The sequence below is a fragment of the Columba livia genome, chromosome 22 (assembly GCF_036013475.1).
Source record: "Columba livia isolate bColLiv1 breed racing homer chromosome 22, bColLiv1.pat.W.v2, whole genome shotgun sequence".
NCBI classification, from domain to species: domain Eukaryota; kingdom Metazoa; phylum Chordata; class Aves; order Columbiformes; family Columbidae; genus Columba; species Columba livia.
In genome coordinates this window covers 4,189,322-4,207,712 of record NC_088623.1, presented here as the reverse complement: position 1 = coordinate 4,207,712, position 18,391 = coordinate 4,189,322, and the positions used below count along the sequence as shown (strand labels likewise).

At 48.7% G+C, this 18,391-nt stretch overlaps 1 protein-coding gene across 6 annotated transcripts in view; it reads right to left on the bottom strand.

Annotated features, from left to right (window-relative positions):
- Positions 1-273: 273 nt before the first annotated feature.
- Positions 274-18,391, bottom strand: part of PLXNA2 (plexin A2) — a 452,864-nt gene continuing 434,746 nt past the window's right edge. For all 6 annotated transcript variants that reach the window (XM_065038658.1, XM_065038660.1, XM_065038659.1 and 3 more), the window contains 8 exons: positions 18,219-18,378; positions 17,735-17,838; positions 12,949-13,048; positions 11,037-11,227; positions 10,277-10,446; positions 8,458-8,670; positions 7,552-7,702; positions 274-6,673 (listed from right to left, as the gene is read on the bottom strand). In XM_065038658.1, coding sequence (XP_064894730.1) covers positions 6,578-6,673; positions 7,552-7,702; positions 8,458-8,670; positions 10,277-10,446; positions 11,037-11,227; positions 12,949-13,048; positions 17,735-17,838; positions 18,219-18,378 — 1,185 coding nt within the window. In that variant the 3' untranslated portion in view covers positions 274-6,577. The remainder of the gene's footprint in view (positions 6,674-7,551; positions 7,703-8,457; positions 8,671-10,276; positions 10,447-11,036; positions 11,228-12,948; positions 13,049-17,734; positions 17,839-18,218; positions 18,379-18,391) is intronic.

Below are 18,391 nucleotides of genomic sequence, written 5' to 3'. Positions count from 1 at the left end.
GCCTCCCTGCATCCAATGCGCTTGGTTTTGCATTTATTACTGGAAAATTTATCCCTGCTGCAATGGGGAAAGTTGCTTTTCCAAGGGTGAAGCGCAGGGGCAATCCCAGACCCCCATCCAACCCAGCTGCACCCCCAGAATCACTGGATTGCGGTTATTTCCAGATTTCCAGTGCCCATCTATTGCTGGTGTGATTCAGTAAGTAAATATTTCTCACCCGTAGACTCAGCTTATACAGTAAATACGTTAGAAAATAAGGAATTGCTCAGGAAGGCTTTTTTAACCAGTAAACTTTATTTATATATAACAACAGTACAAAGTGAGTCCTTGGCTTGCAAAATAGGAGTGTTTCATATTTACAATAGGTACACAATAATATATTAGAATAATAACAAAACCCCCTTTTTTTTTTTTTATCCTTGGAACATTTTTAAATACTTAAACTTTCTTACATTTTTTTTCCACAACACTTGTAAAAACAACAAAAAAAACAGACAATCATCTTAAAAAAAATATAATACAGAACTCCAGTGTGTCAAGTATAACGGGGAGGGGAGGAGCCAGAGAACGATACGGTGGAATGGGTATGGATACAAACCAATTCATTGTTCCTGTCAATACACAAATCCCCTAAAACTGGCATGGATTTATATTTTAGGGGGGGGACGGGCAGAAGAAATCAGAACCGATTCCACGGCTGATATCTCTACATTCTGTGACAGTTTTGGGGACTCCACCAGTTTGAGTACCTGTACATTCCCTTCCCCTTGCTGCTTCCCACCACTTCTCCTAACGGCCCCCAAGGTGCCATTAGCACAGAAACACTCATCAGTAAGAGAAGGATATTTTACTACAGTATCTTTCGAAGCTATGAAATAACGTGGCAAAATCAGCTCATTTACCTTCCGTCGGCTCCTCTTGCAGACGCGCTTTTCCGCCGCTTGGTCCGTGAGACTGAAACATCCCATGGAGAAGCTATTGCATAAACTTCCAAGCTTATTTCAAATAAGAGGTATTAAAAAAAATCTCAAAGAAAAGGCCATACGGGAGATTTCGTATTTGATTTGGCAGCCTCAGGAGGCTCAGAGAGTTTGGGATATTGTCCATGCAATTGGATGGACCCTGCAGGTCTTTTGAGCACGTTCTAAGCTGCAGGAACGTCTATTTTTTCAGTATTATATTCCACTTTTACAAAGAAAGGAGAGGAACGGGTAACACAGGGGCAAACAGGATCTGAAAGAAGAAGGACACGGACACCCCCGTGCTCACAGCGGGGACACCGGCCGCTCTGCCGTGCCTTGCCCAGAACGAGACCACCACCCAAAGCCGGGGACTCTTCATGGCAAATAGAGGCTTTGGACAAAGCCTTTCGGGTGACAAAAATTGCTTTGGAGACCCCCATCCTCTTCCCCTGCAAAACTGACTTGCCCCAGCCTACACTGAAATTGCACATTCGTGGTTGCTTGGCTCAGCGGATCCCGAGCGGCATCTTCTTCGCAGTGCACACCAGCATCTTTTACTCTGATTATTTCCCCACCGAAGGTCTAATTAAAAAGAAAAGAAGCATCCTGTCCATGCGGGTGCTGGGTGGCCTCTTAGCTGCCACCAGCACTTCGCCTTTGGCCTCCAACCCGCTGGTTTTGGTGGCCCTGGGTGAAGGCCGGGGCGGTGCGGGAGTTTTCACCGAAGACACATTCACTAAACAGACGGAACTGCTCACCGAGCTCTACCTAGTACGCAACTATATACAACGTCGCAGCTCCCTGCGTTATTGGCTTGTGGTTTATGGTACAAATGCAATTCTGAAATAGGATGGCTGAAGCTTTGTGGCATTTTAATGCCTCTTTGATGTCGTTTATCCTTCTCTGAACGTTTTTTTTTTTAATATTATTTTTTTTTTTCTCCAGGGTCCAGTCACTCGTGAGCTTCCCCTGATGTCCCAGCTTATTCAAGTCAAGTCTATCCGAGTTCCATTTAGTTTGGTGAGCTGAGTCCCGGTGGCTCTGACAGCACTAGAAAGGGGATGGAGATGAGCCAGTGACTGGGCTGCTCCAGGGAACCAGCTCCAGGAGCATCACGGGCACCGTGCTGGGACCTGCTCTGCCCTTTGCCAACCTGCTGCTCCGGGGACAGGGTGAGAGCAGCGGGCAGGTCTCTCCTCATCCCCGCTGGCTGCTCAGGACTTCTGGAAATAAGACCTTGTTTGTAGGTCATGCCCACCGGAGGAGGGAAGCGCTCCGACCCTTTCCACACAGACTTAAATGACTTATCCGAGGTGCTCGGAGCCAGCAGCGCACAGGAACGCGGCCCCAGAGCTTTAAGTCCTCTTGCTTTAGTCCTCTACGTGCCCACCCAAACTGTTTCCTACATTGTGACATTTTTTTGGTAAAGTCCAGTTGCGGGTAGGGGAGAGAACTTAGGTGGGGACGGGCTGTTGGGATTTTAAGACAGTGTGTTGAAGGCACTGCTGTGATGAAGGTCTCTGGTGCCACCGTGTCGAGCGGCCGCACTCGCCATCCCCACCGCGCCACAGCACTGAGACCCTGCGGGAAGGCATCGCTGAACGGCACGGCCACGTCCAGCATCCTTCAGGATGAACCTCCCCTGCCTGGGATGCTGCCCACCCATGGCAAGTGGATTTTACTTCTCAGCGCTGGTTCCCACTGGGTTTTCATGCAGCTGTGAACTGGTCCGTGCTGGATCCCCCAGAGGCTCCAGTGCTTTGGCCATGCTCATCTCTCCCACCTCCCATTAAACATAAATCCATCCTTTATGGCAAAGCGTGGACCACTTGATGTCCACATCCTCTGGACTTTGGTGGGCTGCAGCATTATGGTGCTCCACAGCAGGGCTCATGCGGAGGAGACAAGCTTGCCTGTAAGTTAGACTCTTGTATATGGGTTTTTAATAAAGGCTTTCAAGGTGGAGAAGCGTTTGATTAGCACCTTGCTCCCCCTTGGAGTGGGTGCTTTGATAGCTCATGAGCAGAAGATTAAATAGAATTATTTAAGCGGTGACACCAGGCAGAGAGATTCCAGAAAATGACGTCTCCCACTTTGATGTCGAAATACCTGAAATGAAGTGAACTGGAGAATCAAAACACCAACTGGCCTTGCAGGAGGAAGGGGGCAATGAGAGGGATGTGAAATCGTTTCATCTAAGGCAAAGTCATTGCCCCCTCCTGACCAAATCTCGAGTCCAGTTTGCTGCAAGGGTGAAGAAAATGCCATTTTGAGATCTGAAGCTCCCTCTTCCCAACAGAATAACTGAAAAGCTGGATGCAAACAGGGCTATAGATTACAAGTCCTTTGTCCCAAGGGGATAAGTTGCTTTGTTCCATATAATTGCCTGTTAAGATCCATAATTCATGTCAACCACCACAAGCAGTCACTTGGTAGATTATTTACAGGCTGCCCCTTCCAGCCAGCACCGTGCTCTTGCCTACACCATCCTCCTAATGCCTTTTCAGATGATGAAGAAGAGACTCTTCTGCTGCATCCTTCGGAAGCCTGTTAGAAGTGTGACAACTTACTGGTTTGCAAAGTGCTCCTGCTGCTTTCCCTTTTCCTCCTCTGCTCAAATTCCTCCCCCAGCACCAAAAATCCAAGTCCACCTCTCCTTAGTGCTCTGGTGTATTCATGGAATACACATCCCGTGTTTAGCCATGTTGGATTCTTTTAATGCACATGGAGCACCTGGAGCCCCGGGGATGATTGGGGACCTTTGCCTTTGCTCAGAAAACACTAGGGAAGGGGGAATGACTAAATGCTTATAGAATCATTTTGGTTGCAAGAGACCCTCAAGGTCACTGAGTGCAACTGTTAACCTAACTGGCACTGAACCACGTCCCCAAGAACCTCATCTACACGTCTTATTTTTCTTTTATGGGGTGTTCCTGGCCAGAGGGCAGAGAGCAGGAGGAGCAAAGGAGACTTAAAAGCGGCTACGCAAAAGCCTCTCAGATAGATGTGAAGATAAGAGAACCACAGGGCTGTAGGGCAAGCACACACTGACCAGCCCCCAGGGGGATGAAAAGCCAGGTCTTTGCTTCGGGCAGTACTCACGTTCTGTGAATCCTGCAGAGATAACTACTCAGATCAATATTTAGAAGCATATGGAGACTGTCTGGAGTGTTTTCTTTGGGTTTCAGGGTACCGTAAGAATTTGGTGAGCGATTTTCAGATGAATACCCAAGACAATGCCCACAACTAGAATACAGCTCCAGAAATCACTCAAATAAGCTGCGTGCCGGATCACTGTGAACAGCAGTTAACAGAAACCCGTAATAAACGAGACCTGGAGGATTTCAAAACCTGACACTCCGCAATCTCCGGTAACACCCCAGCAAAGAGCAGGGCGGGCTCATTCACCAGAATTTAACAGGGCAACCTGGATATTTGCACATTTTCTGTCTTTAAAATGAGATTCACTGTGCAGGAGAAGGATCCCTGGGAAGGGAATTCTCCCAACAACGGGCAGCACGAATCCTGCTCTGCTTCTCAGTCTGTTCCTGGCAGCTCTCTCCTTGCCTCAGTAAACCCCAGCCCTCCAGTTCCAAAGCTCAGGCCGTTGTAAATGTCAAGAACTTATTGCACGAGGTTGATGATTATCAGTATTTTCTTCCAGAGCATTAATAGGGCCCAGAGAAAATCACAAAAGTGGATTACCAAAAGAAAGCGGACTTGGCATGGCTTTTACTGAACGGTAATTAAACCAACAAGTTTCCTGAGTATTTCCCTACGCGCCTCTCGCTGTCGCTGGTTCCCCTTAGGGCTGTGTCCCAAGGCTGAAAGCCGGCAGCTCTCTTGGTGCAGCCCATGGGGACCCCCCCAGGGCTTCTCTGGGCAGGAACCATGGAGGAGGGGACAGATACGAAAATGGATTTTCCTTCGACACCCGCTGGCTGCAAACGGAGGTCCCAGTCTGCACAGCCCCGCCACGCTCACGCAGTCAATACTTATATTTCCATTACACCTCATCGCCCTGTCCTCCCCGCTGCAGCCTGCACAAATATCAATATTTATTACAGGGAGAAATATTTACAGCGTTCCTTCCCCTCCTGGCACTCTACGAAGGGACACACATAAGCTTTGGTGTCTTTTTAAAGAAACAACACTGACAAACATTTGCCTGTCACTGGCCACATGAACACACGCCGTGGGGGCCAGCGAGGAACTGAATATCACAACAAGACGCCGAGACGGAGACAAGACAGCAGCACTAGCTGGCCACTGGAACACTGGTTTAGGTTTTCCCTTGCCTGGAGCAAAGATTTCCTTCCCTTCCCCAGTGGAAATTCAAATCCTGAACGTGACCCCAGGCAGCACCGCGAACGCTGGCAGAGAAACGCAAAGGGAGCCCGTGCTGATCAGCTCTGCAAATCAAACAGAAAAGCGATAAATATCTCATCTCACTCTGGCCAGTCTTTTCAAGTATCGCTCACTGTAAACACTGTAAACATTGGGGGTTTGTTGTCTTATTTACTGCAAGGAATAAGAGGCAGCTGCCAGAAACCGCCCTAAAACGCAACCGGGGAGGTTTCACCGCAGCTCTGCCCGGTGGGGAGAGGGTGGCTGGAGGCTTCTGCGCAAATGTACCAGCAGAAAGCAGCAACATGCCCACCATGGCTGGATGTGACCATGGCCATGACCATGGCCGTGACCGTGACCATGGCCACAGCACCGCCAGGTCACTGTGGTGGCACCAGCGCCCCGCGAGGCCGAACGGGGCTGGAAAAGGGGAAAGCGCTTAAAATCAAGATCTTCCCGCGTTCATCAGTAAACGGGATTTAAAAAAAATAGATATATATTGACACTATATAAATACATCGATAAAGCTGGATTTCAAGACAGGTTGGATGATCTGATGGTTTTGCAATTGAGTATAGTTCCTTCTAGTGCCTATAAGTTACTCAGCCACTGAACTATTTTCTGGCTAAACTGCTATTTCACTCGTGTAAAACGGTGTGGTGCAAACTTGTGCTCGTAATTTTTTATAAGATCTCAAAAAGAAGAGAATTTCGGTTTTCCAGACTTTCCAATTGGCATAAGAGTCTGTTCACAGCATTTCTGAGCCGCATCCTCAGGTTCTCTCGAGGACAGGATTCAGAGATTGTTGCCAGGATTATCTCTGTGGCCTCTGTGTTTCTGCTCTATTTTTTTGTTTCTTTTTCTTCCTTTCTTTATTTTTTTTTTTCAAAAAACCCTTTAATTCAAGTTAGTTTTCTAATATACATCAAACAATTTTCATGCAAAGCAGCAGTTATGGAGACATCCAGACTTTCCAGGTTCCTTCTTCCCACGTATGCTCAAAAAGAATGATCCATCTTGATTTGACTTTGATTGAGATGATTTGTCTTTTCCTCTTCCTGCCTTTTCAAACCGGATCCTGAATGATTTGGAACACAGTCAGTCCTTGGGACAGTCTCTGCTCCCTCCAGAAGAGCCTTGGTATTGAGATGTGTCCAGCACCTTTCCTGCTTGTTCTTGCTCTTAATTCCTGCTTGTTCTCCCTCTTAATTCCCGAGAGTCCGTGCAAACCTCTGCCCTTTGCTGTTCGTGAGCTCCGCGGCCATTCTTCAGCTCTCAATAGACATGGCACCAATAAGTTGCTCTACTTTGTATGCCAGACGCTGCCGACGTGCCTGTTCATCCTGCTCCAAAGCCCCAATGAGCTGGTACAGAGAAAATAAGAAGGGATGGGGGAAAAAAACACCCAAACAGAGAAAGAAGTCAGTGTGTGAGAGGGGGTGGTAGAGGTGGGTGGGCAGCAAGACGTGAGCAACGTGAAATGTGGACGCGTGAGACTTAAATAACAGAACGCAAAGCAACGTGATGAGCACTTCGCCGTTCTCATCGATCTCTCGGACTGCTTGGTGCACGTCACCCACACAACACAGTTGTTCCTGCTGCTGTACCTTGGACTCCACATTTCTTGTCTCATTTAGCACAAAGTTATGAGATTTTTAAACCCTACTCGGAAAATGGCTGTGGTATTGTATCACAAATGTATACATGCAATTAAATGACAAAACCCTTCCTTTTAATGGACTTAATTGCAAAATAGGTTCTTCTTACACTGAAATGAAGGGATGGAACAGATGGCGAGAACCTGGTTTCAAGTGATGCATTCATTAAAGGAGCTCACGCTGCCAGGGCTTCTTTGCAAACAGGAGCCTGTGTCACTGCAACATGGGATTTGTACCATACTGTTCCCAGAAGACGGGGATGTTTCTGGGGAGCTTCACCGGGCCATGATGATTTTCCACCGCATTTAGGAGTGGGCTGCACTGGGCGCATGCCAAAGCTGAGGGATGCCTTTGCTCCCACAACATTTTAGCCCTCAGTCCCCCTGGGAAGTAAACTACAGGACCTGAACCAATTTGTGCACAAACAGAACAGAGCGGGGCAGCAGTGATGCAAAGATGCGGTGGTTCTGCATCGAGGAGGAAGATGAAGCTCAAGGGGGCACCAAGGGGATCCCTGCCTGACCCACCACCCCACAGAGCATCTCATCCCCCCACAAACTCCGTGCCCACCCAGGGATACCCACCTCCTCGCTGTACTTGCTGACGTAGGAGTAGATCTCGTTGAGTGCGCTCAGCATGTTGAACTCGGCAGAGTGCAGGCGCGACTGCTCGGCGAGGTAGGCGTTCATGTCCTGGTCGCTGATGGCGGGGAGCTTGGCAATGTCTGCGTAATACCTGTGGGAAGGAAGGGCCAAGGGCGGCCGTGAGAAACACAGAGGCTCCAAACACCCCTCTTCTTGGGATTTAAACTAAGCGTTGCAGGGAAAAGGATGGAATTTCATTTTATGAAAGACATGGAGTGTTGGAGAGGGGCCAGAGGAGGCCACAAAAATGATCAGGGGATGGAATATCTCTATGAGGACAACCTGAGAGAGTTTGGGTGTTCAGCTGGACAAGAGGAGGCTCCAGGGAGACCTTATTGCAGCCTTTCTGTACTTCAGAGGGGCTGATAAGAAAGATGGGGACAGACTTTTGAGCCGGGCCTGTTGCAATAGGATGAAGGGTGATGATTTTAAACTAAGGAGATTCAGGTTGGACATGAGGAAGGAATTGTTGCCCTGAGGGCGGTGAGAGCCTGGCCCAGGTTGGCCAGAGAGGTGGTGGATGAACCATCCCTGGAGACATCCCAGGCCAGGCTGGACGGGGCTCTGAGCAACATGAGCTGGTGAAGATGTCCCTGCTCATGGCAGGGGGGGCACTCGGGGAGCTGGGAAGGTCCCTTCAACCTAAACGGTTCCATGATAGAGCAAAATGGGATCCTGGTCTGTAACAAGCTGCTCAGCAGGGCTGGGCTGTGCCACCAGGTTACTGCAAGAGCCACCGCGCTGCATCCTCGGCCACTGAGAGCGAAGCTGCTCCGTGCAGGAGGTCAGATGGGACTGGAGCACCCAAGCCAGCCCTGGACCCATGTATTGCCTATTGCCTCTCACCTCTCCACCCAGCTCTTATAGCTGGGGATGTCCTTGGCGTACAGCAGCTTGTTGGAAGGAGAATCCTTGCCCAGACGATGCTCCGAGGTGGAGCAGGAATCCATAAAGGTCTGAGCCACGACAGAGAGGCAGGCGTCCGTAATGCTGCCTTTGTGGATATCAAACACAAACTGGGGGTTTTTGATGACATTCACCCAGAATCGAAGGGGGAGACTGTAGGGAAATCAAGGAACAAAATTAGAGGTTAAGGCAAAAGCTACAAATAGACATTTGCTGCAGAATACAAATGGTCGGAAGCAGCAGCAGTCTGAGCAGCACCTCCATCACACACCAGTTAGCCCAGTCCTGCCTGGATTGTCTGTGATGGGTCCTGAGATGCCTGGACTGGACCTGCTGCCCTGTGTGCCTGGGAGCTGCTCTGGGGTCAGATCCTGCGCAGAACAGTGTGCAGGGCAGAGCTGAGAGGCTCTCGGTGGAACCGGGTAAGCGTCTCCATGAGGAGCCCATTAAACCCAGTTCGTTAGAGAGGGGGTCAACGGTGCCGCCGTCCCCGCACCGATCAGCCGCTGCCTGGCCACACTGCAGCCCATCACCTGCCAGCGGTGCAGCAGGCATCAGAGGCTTTGTCCCCAGATCCCGAGGCCTTTGCAATCAAAGGCAAATTATTATTCCTTTTTTTCTTTGGCTGTATAGCAGGATCAAAAAACCAGCTGCTGCTTTCTATTACCTTTCAAGTCTCAGCTCTCTCCATCTATCCAGCAAGCTGCGCGGAAGGTTTCAGCCTTAACTCTTGCTGCGCTGCAGGCGAGCGGCTCAGCGCACCCTGGCTTCCCTGACCCCACTTCTCTCTTCCAAGCCCCTGCTTGCTTTGAGCTGCTCCAGTGGCCTTCTCCTATCTCCCCACCAAAATTCCCTTTCTGGGAATGCTGCAGCCAACCAAAGCGTCAGTTCTGTCAGTTCAGAGACCAAATTTTCACCCTCCTCCCAAGCCCCCGTGCCCCAGGGCAGAAGGAAGGACGGGGGCTCCACACGGTCCAACCGCTCTGGCAGAGCAACGTTTGCCAGTCGGCGCTTTCTTTTTTATTGCTTTGTCTCTTTTTTTTTTTTGTGATTAAAGAGTTTTTATCCTAATAATTCCTTCTAAAGCTTTCAAGAAATTGTTTTTCGCTTCCCACAGCCTTAGCAGGGAACCCAGCTTTCGCAGCCGTGATGATTAAGAGGCTTTTTAAACCATGAGGGACTCGAGGGAAAATACAAAACCTTCGGGGAGCAAGCATTTTCGGTACATTTTTTTCCTCCTTGCAGAAGTAAATTTCTAACCCACAGAGCTTTTAATCCTAAAATAACGGCAGAGGCAGAGACGTGAGAGCTCCCGTTGTTTGGAGAAGGCTGAACCCGGCTGCAGCCCATGTCACCGCATGCAGGGCTGGCTCCTTCCCCTCGTGTCACCTCCTCCCTGCTCCCTGTGAGCAAACTGGCTCAGCAAACCCTATTTCCAAAGTCCAGGCGTGTGGATCTACAGCCCAAAGCCAGCGCCAGCTCCCACCCGAGCAGAGAACTCACATTTGTGGGGCTTGTGGATTAATGCGGGATTGAGCTCGTGTGTGCACGGGGAGCAGGAACCAGGATCAACCCCCAAACCTGAGACAGCGGCTGAAAAGTATCATCATGGCTTTGTGGTTCACCTCACGCTTCGGAGCTACGGGACTTGGATACTCCCAGCCTTCCCAAAGCTCTTCCCCATTTCTGCTGTTTCCCTCGGACGCTCAATTGCTCAATACTCAAGTATGCCCCCTCTTTCACCCTCCTCCCTTCTTACCAATTGCTCTTCCACGTGTGCCTCACATCGGTGTCGTGGATGCCGTGCTTATCTGCCTGCTCATCCAAGAAATCGAACATGTACTTGATGGCCAGCGGGAGCGCGCTGCCGCGGTGCACGGTGCTGAACAGCGTCTCAAACAAGTCGTCCACAAATTTCTGCAGCGTACCCTGATGGGAGCAGCGACCGAGAAGGGGAAGGGAGGGACGGGCACACGCTCGGTTAAACAGCGGTGGCAGGAGGGGACACCAGATGGCATTGCCAGCTCTGCACGGCCCCGCAAAATGCTGCCACGGATCCCACAGGAATAAATAAGTTCGGGGTCTTTAGGAATGCTGACCCCCAGGGAATACTCCAGCCTGCAGCTACTGCACCTTCTCTTTATTTCTAACCTAAACCAATTTATTTTGCTTTCAAAAGCATTATCTACAGTGATTAATACATGGTTAAAGGCAGGAAAACTCTCTCTGGCCAGGGAAACGGGTTAAATATTCAAAAGCGCTGCTGCGTCTCTCTAACCCTTTGTGTTTTAATACCGTGCAGAAGAATGAAGTATTGCAGCAATCACTTTGCAGTGTGAGGAAATCTGGGCTGTGTTTCTGTTGCTGCTCCAGAAGCCACATAATGTCTGGGGCCCAGGAAATCCTGGCAGGGACAAGGGACAGTCCCCCCGCCCCCGGGAGCTAAGCATCATTAAGGACCGTGCAGGACCCCCAGCATCTAGAAGGATCTCCAAGCGATCTTAGCGCACAGCAGTTACCTTTGTAGCTAATAGCCTGGTCAGGTAGATCTCAGACACCATCTTACTGCCCCGGTCTCCTTCCTTCTGGTCTCCGTGGTCATGGTTTTTGACCAAGTGCCAGACCTTGACTCCACTCTCCAGGTCGGGGGTGATCATGGGGGCTCGGGAGCGCAGGCTGTCGGGGCTGCCGGTGTAGCGGAAAGTGGAGTCTGAACCATGGGAAGAGAATTGTAGAAGAGTTTGGGTTGGAAGGGACTTTTGAAGGTCATCTAGTCCAAGAAAAGTTGGTCATGCCCCAAGCAAACCCCTTCTTCATTCCCCCATCCCTTCTCAAAGAGACGGACCCAATTGCAAAGACCCTGAAATTACAAACTGGGTCCACCTTGTTGAAACACCCTGTATTTAACTTCCCAAATAATGCAAATAACCTCCATGGACCCCATCCATGATGTCTTCAAGCTGAGACATGGGGTTGAGAAGCTCAACCAGTTCTTTTCCTCTCACTAAATTCCTTTGTTCTCTGGGAACCTTGTGCATTTTACTCAAGTTTAGCTCACCTTCCTCAGCAAGGGTAAGGGGATCAATCATAAATCAGCTGAAGGAAATACGCAAGTCATTACCAAACTAGCTAGATTTTCATCCCTGATTAAGGCTTAGATAAATGAGTGCTCCAGCTGATATAATTAAGGAGACAGACAGTGGGACAGCTAGGGAAGCATCTAGTAATTCTATTTTTAAACATAGTTCTGTATTGATATATAGTGGGGGAAGTAAATAAGCATCTAATTGAAATTCTGTCTGCGCAATTACAAGTATTAATCTTCACATGAGCAATGATAGTTCATATCAATAGATTACAAATGCTTTTCCATCTGACACAGATCAGGGAGCGCTGAGGACTCAGGTTGTGTGATCCAGCCTTGGATTTTCCATCACCTGAACTGCAGGAAGCACTGGACCCTCAGCTGGACTCTACCTCATAGGGAAAAACACCTTTTCTTCTGGCTTTCCCCTCAAGACTGTCCTGTAAACCCCATGTTATTTTGGGTGCTATAAACAAGAGAAGGAGATGGGTTCACCAGGAGACACCTCGTTTGTAAAACACTCCGTAAAATGAAAGATAATAAAAGATCAGCGCACTAGAGATTTTGCCACTGCTGCCTTTTATGGAAGTACATTATTGCGATTATTGGGGATTTAGTGCTATAAACGTGCACCTGGCACCGCACAGACTCATTTACTCGGGCTGCGGTGTCTTCAGGGACCCTCTGCAGAGTGCCGAGCCCGCTATTATGCAAATAGTGAATTCCCGGGTGTGCAGATCCAAGCATGCAGAGTTAAGATTGCCGTTGCCCACTTCTGACCCATTAGCTAAGAATTCAGGATCCTCCAACTAAGAGACGAACTAGATGAAGGAATCGGGAACTAAGAGATGAATTAGATGAAGGAATCGGGCTTTTCTGGGGTGCAGCCATGCAAGGGTGATGAAGCTGCACCCTTGGGTGCTCTGCAGCATCCATCCCCTCTGAGCCAAAAGCTTTTCCCCGGGCTTTTCCAAGACTCACATTTCCAAAAGCTGCTCATGTTGTGCTTGGCATTTCCTTTTCTCTCCTCTCAGCTTCTCTGGTCTTTTTGCTGTTGTGCTTATAGATGCAAAAAAACAGAAGCCAAGGAACTTTTGCTATTTGGTGCATGAAAGTACTTCCATTTCGGCTGATGTGGTGTGGTTCTTTGGGGGAAGCTGCTGCTTTTTCCCCACCTAATTCCCTTAAGGCGTTGCCCCTCCTGCAACAAAGGCAGCATCCACACTGGCTGCATCCAGATACATTCTCAAGTGAAGCCGCAAGCTCCAGGCTGGCTCTGAAATGTGCAGCACAGCCCAGTTGTATCCGTGAGCCATCATCTCCCAGCCCTTCACTCTGCTTCTTACCGTATCTGCTAATAGACGTCCGGGATATACTGGCAGAAGCAGGAATATTGTAGGAAGAGGTCTGTTTGGGAACGAGAGCCACAACGGAGCGGTCTGATACCTGGGGAGGCGAAGGAAGAGAAGATCAGTGAGATCCACTTTCTGCACTGCGATCACCAGCTGTTTATCCAGCAAATGCAGGTTGCAGAGTCACAGAACCCCAGGCTGGTTGGGGTTGCAGGACCTCTGTAGATTCCTCAGTCCACCTGCTCACGCAGGGTCACAGAGCAGATCACACAGGTGGGTCCAGGCGGGTTGGAATGTCTCAGAGCAGGAGACTCCACACCCGCTCTGGGCAGCCTGGGCCAGGCTCTGGCACCTCCCAGCAAACAAGTTTCTCCTCATGTTCAGACGGAACCTCCTGTGTTTCAGTCTGTGCCCGTTGCCCCTCACCCTGGTGTTGGGCACCACTGAACAGAGTCTGGTCCATCCTCTGACACCCACCCTGAGATATTGATCATATTGATCAGATCCCTCTCAGCTGCTCATCTCCAGCTCTCTCAGCCTTTCCTCGGCAAAAAGATGCTCCAGACCCCTCAATGTCTTTGTAGCCCTGATAAGGCAGGTGAGTTCCCAGGGCCCATCCTGTGCACGGGACGGGGTCCCCAGGGCATGGGGAGCTCTGTCCTGGGGCAGCAACCGCTCTGCAGCAAAGGCGCTGGAGGAAAGGAGCGATAAATCAAAAGATGTATTGAAGATGCTTTTGGTCGTTGTGATTTAAGATTGCATTTTCTCCAATAAAAATGAGAATCTCAAGAATTGTTGTGATCCAATTAAAGTAACAATGCAGAGGGAGTAAAATGGCTATAATAACGTTACAGACCATAAAGCATTCCTATTAAACCATTTTTTATTTTAGCAATTTTTAGGAACTTTAAAAGTTTGATTTACAGCTGGGCAAGTCATCAAGCCATCTTTCAGGGTATTAAATTGTCAGCCCCTCTGCTGCACCAGAGAAGGAATTAAATGCTTGCAAGTCAAACTATAAATGAACATTAGTGCTAACAAGATTCTGTTATAGCAGATTTTAGTAGCCATGTTTAATTTTATCCTCCCTATAAATCCAGTAGTCACTGCAAGTTTTTAAACCTATTTCCCTTAATTAAGAATCTGCAGGTTTCCAGGGAACGGGCCTGAGTGTCTTTTAATCTTGAACTTGCAGCCCGTGGTGCAGCATGGCCAGGGGGCAGCGAGTGGAGTCACCGCATCTCGTGGGCTTATGGAATGGCCAACAAACCCATCACTTACAAGAGCTGTACAGCAGAAATGCCCCTTCATGCCGGAGGAATCGCTTTTGGGGCTAAGTCCTCCATTATTTGCCACGAGTCCTGCAAGGGACTCGCTCCCAGGGCAAGTCGGGGGCAGCAGCCAGATTTTGCTCCCCCAGCAGAAGAGGTTTTTGTACAAAATGCTGCCCCCAAGTGACCTGCACACAGCAGGTCAATTCCATCCCGACTTTGGCTGCCATTATGATGAAAGGTTTCATGTAAATGAGAATTATTAGCGCTAGTGATAGCGGAAATAACGGTGACTCGTGTTTCACAGTATGAAAGTGAGATATTTCTAAGCAAAACACTTCAAACACTTCTATTATTTCCCCTTCTGCTCCTGCCTCACTTCATCGAATTTATTAAGAAACAATCAGCGGTGATACTATTTTCTCAGGCTGTTATTAGCTGCCACTTCAGTTGAATTTCACGAGGGAGAAACCTGAACGCGCCGGCAGCAGCTCCCCAGTGCCGCACTGGGATCCATTTCCAGCAGTGCTGTGGTTAACTGGGAGAGAGGCATTAGCAATTCCACACACGCATGGAGCACTCTCACTCTCTAAATTTTGGGTCGAATGGCTCTTGTCAGCTAAAAAAACACCGGCGTGTAAATTAGCATCAGATGGAACACACATTCGTTTCCCATCTCGCTCTGCTGTTGCCACACTCCCATTAAACCCCAGAGATGCCTGCGAAGCTGCCTGGCTGGTTTACAACTTTATAAATATGCCAGTTCTTCGACAAGCTGGAAACGTGCTGCACAAAACACCTTCAAGAGAAGCAAAACCTGGAGCGGGGAGAGCAGGGGTGCAGAAGCCCGGCCACTAAAACTGCATTTGCATGGGGGTAGTGAGGATGCAGTGACGATGCAGCAAGGATGCAGTGATGATGCAGTGACGACGCAGCAAGGATGCAGTGATGATGCAGCAAGGATGCACTGACGACGCAGCAAGGATGCTGGCCACATGGCCAAGCCACCCTCAGCTCCCTGGTCTCATTTTCCATGCAAATCTTCCGTCTCTGCTTCTAATTTTTCCTTTAAAATAGTTTTCTAGCCTCTTGGCCCTTCCAGGCTGACAGGTATTCATGCTCTGCTGCCTCAGAGTTAACCCTGCATGAGACACTGTAAATCATTCGATATTAAATTCAATGTTTCATTTTTCTTGAGTAAAAGCCACGCGGGGTAAGACTCTCCCATGGAGTTTAATAGCCAGGAAACCAAAAGGATACTACACAAATGGAATACAATTCCTTACAGCTTAGTTTAGAAGCTCCAGATAATTTAACAAAGAATCACACCTATTTAACCTATACATCTATTTTTATAAATTAAGAAATAAGCAGCAGGCATACAGTTCTCTAGATAATTCTATAAAGTGCTTCAGAAATATTACAGAAAGATGAATCTTTCCTTTTAAATCCAATCTGCCTTTTGCATACGATGGCTCCCCATGAAAAATACGTTCTATCCGTTGATGCAGATACATATTGTATTTTAATCATCTTAAACATGTAGAAAACCAAAGTAAGAGTGTCAAAATCCAGCAGCCAAGTGTGGAGCTGAGAATCTCTTGGAATTAAATAACTGCCTGGTTTGGTCTTTTGCTCCAAGGTGACTGCACCCTGCCAAAATACTGCAAAATACTCCAAAATACTGCAAAATTCCTGGTGTTACCAGGTGTGCATCTCCAAATACTGCGGGTAAAACCACAGACTGCTTTGCCTTCAGGTCAGCGGACAGAAGCAGAGGGCATCTGACCAACAATAAAGACAACTGGTAAGAATACCAAAAAAGGGGAAAAAACCCCAAAAAGCTGTTTGTTTTTGGCAAAAGCTCTGCCTTGACAAGATTTCCATTGCAGTGCAGAGAACTTGGCTCCTTTTGATGGCTGAAACAGCTCGGGCCAGAGCACAGAGAGACACGTGCAAGTGGTACCTGTTTAGATGTTTGGCAGCAAACTTCTGTTTGTTCCAAGGCAAAACTGACATCCCAATGGCAGGAAGAGCTGCAGCATCCTGAGTGCTGCAAGGGTTTTGGTTATTTTCAGGGTAAACTTGTGGCTGGGTTTCTCCCACAGGCACTCAAATGAAAGAGCTCCCTCCCCTCGCACCCAGCACACATCAGACAAACAGGGATTTCGCTTGCGACTGCCTTAAAATAACTTTGAAAGATCAAGGCATAATAAAGTCTCGCTGCTTCCCTGCAGGTTGGTTAATCCCTTGCGACTGTCAGGTAAAACAGGTTTTAGAAACAATGGAATTCATCTGCACAACTCCTAAGGCACAGCACAGTAATCTGTGTTTAAATCCTTCGGGCTGCTTGCAAAAGTTGACCCTCGAGGTGCTGTTTTACATGCACTTTGCATATTTACGCCATTCTCTCTGCCTCGCTCCCTGATTGCACGGCTCCTGTCAATACTGGCTCACATTCAACTTACACAGCGTGAGTCACGCTGATGGACTTGAGATGGTGTATAAGCAGGGAAAGATGCCAGATTAAATACTAAACACTTCTGTGTAGGCAGTGATGGACAGTAGTAGGTTACAGGTCCCAATTAATGCAGTTATCCTCTGCTGCAGACAGGCTTTGAGTAAAAGCCTTTGATTCTCTTTAACCAAACCTTCCTCAGCTCTGTCTTTACCTCCCTTTCCATCTTCCACACACCATATGAAGCCCTTTCCAACAGATACACACCTACACAGGGCAGCCTGGGACACGCAAAAATGCAAGAACTAAAGATGGCAACGAGTTCTTAGGTCATCTCACCCACCCTGGCCAGTGCATCTTCATTGTCTGGCTTCGTTTTATATGGCTTTAGCGGCAAAACTGTTGCTTGGCTTGCAAGACTAGGTCTGGGACTTATGAGGTTTGATGTCACTGTCAAAAAGCAGCCCCTGATATTCAGCATTTTTTGAGCTGGCCTCATCCTGTACTTCCCCACAGCACTTCATCAACCCTCCCATGTGACAATTACTTGAAATATTTGCTCTGTTTCCCTTCTTCTTGCACGATGCTCAAGAGTCACCACGTGGGAAGATCACGGATACGAGGGACGAGCTGCCGCTGCAGCCTGCACTTTGCATCAGATCGGGTGATGTTTGCACGGCTCTGAGGAAGGCAGGGACTCCTCTTCCTCCCCTGTAGCCCTCCTGGCTGTCTCAGACCCCACATAAAGACCCAAGCCCCCTGTGCCGTCTCACGTCTCCAGAAGCAGCAGCTCAGCCCTCGCTGCTGCTCCCTCCATCTCACCAGCACGGCCAGCGGTTTTAATTCAGCCAGTTTTCAACTATGCTAGTTACTTGCAGATCCACGTCAAGGTTGCTTTCCCAAAGCACATTGAACCCTTCTGCTTTATCATACAAATGAGACCTCCCCATCTGTCTTGTCAATATCCTTGGGAATTAAATTTCTGCCTTTTTTTGGTTTCCTTCCCTCCTGGTGGCTTTCTGGGAGCTATCTGCTGGGGCTGCTTTCTTACCTGATAATGCATCAAGGTATTCAAACGCTTCCAATCTCCTTCAATCTTGGTGGTGATGTCTTCGTCTTGCAGGACCACGCGAGCTATCCGGCCCTGCCGCCACTCTGCGAGAGAGGCACAAACCAGGCGGACACGACGGTCAGACAGGGAAAAGGCACCAACAGGCTCTACCCAATGTAACTTCTGGACGGATGAGCTGGTAGAAAATCCCACCTTCCAGAGAAAGCTAAATTCTGCTCCTAAATCTCACAGGAAGGTCACACTGATAACTTTCTTGCAGCAAAGCACAGCATTTCGATTCCCATGCAGTGGGTTCCACAGCGTTTTAGCTAAATTAAGGCGCAGGACCCTCCCAGCCCCTCTGCCCCCTGTGTTGTTATGCAGCCTGAGCTCCAACTTTTAAGCCCTGCAAAACCCACCAAGAATCACTGATAATAACAATCCCTCTGATCTTCCCCTTCCTATGAGGCAGGGAAGGTCCTACCCAAGTCCATGTCAACAGCTCTTGGTCTTTGCGAATATGGGACGTTTTTGTACACTGCGTCAAGGATCTTCTCTTTGACTTGAGTGATGGTATCACAGTTCAGCACCTTCACAGGGATCTCTGGGCTGTTCTCATTATCTGGGTTCACGCAGTTGAGGATCTGGAAAGAAAGG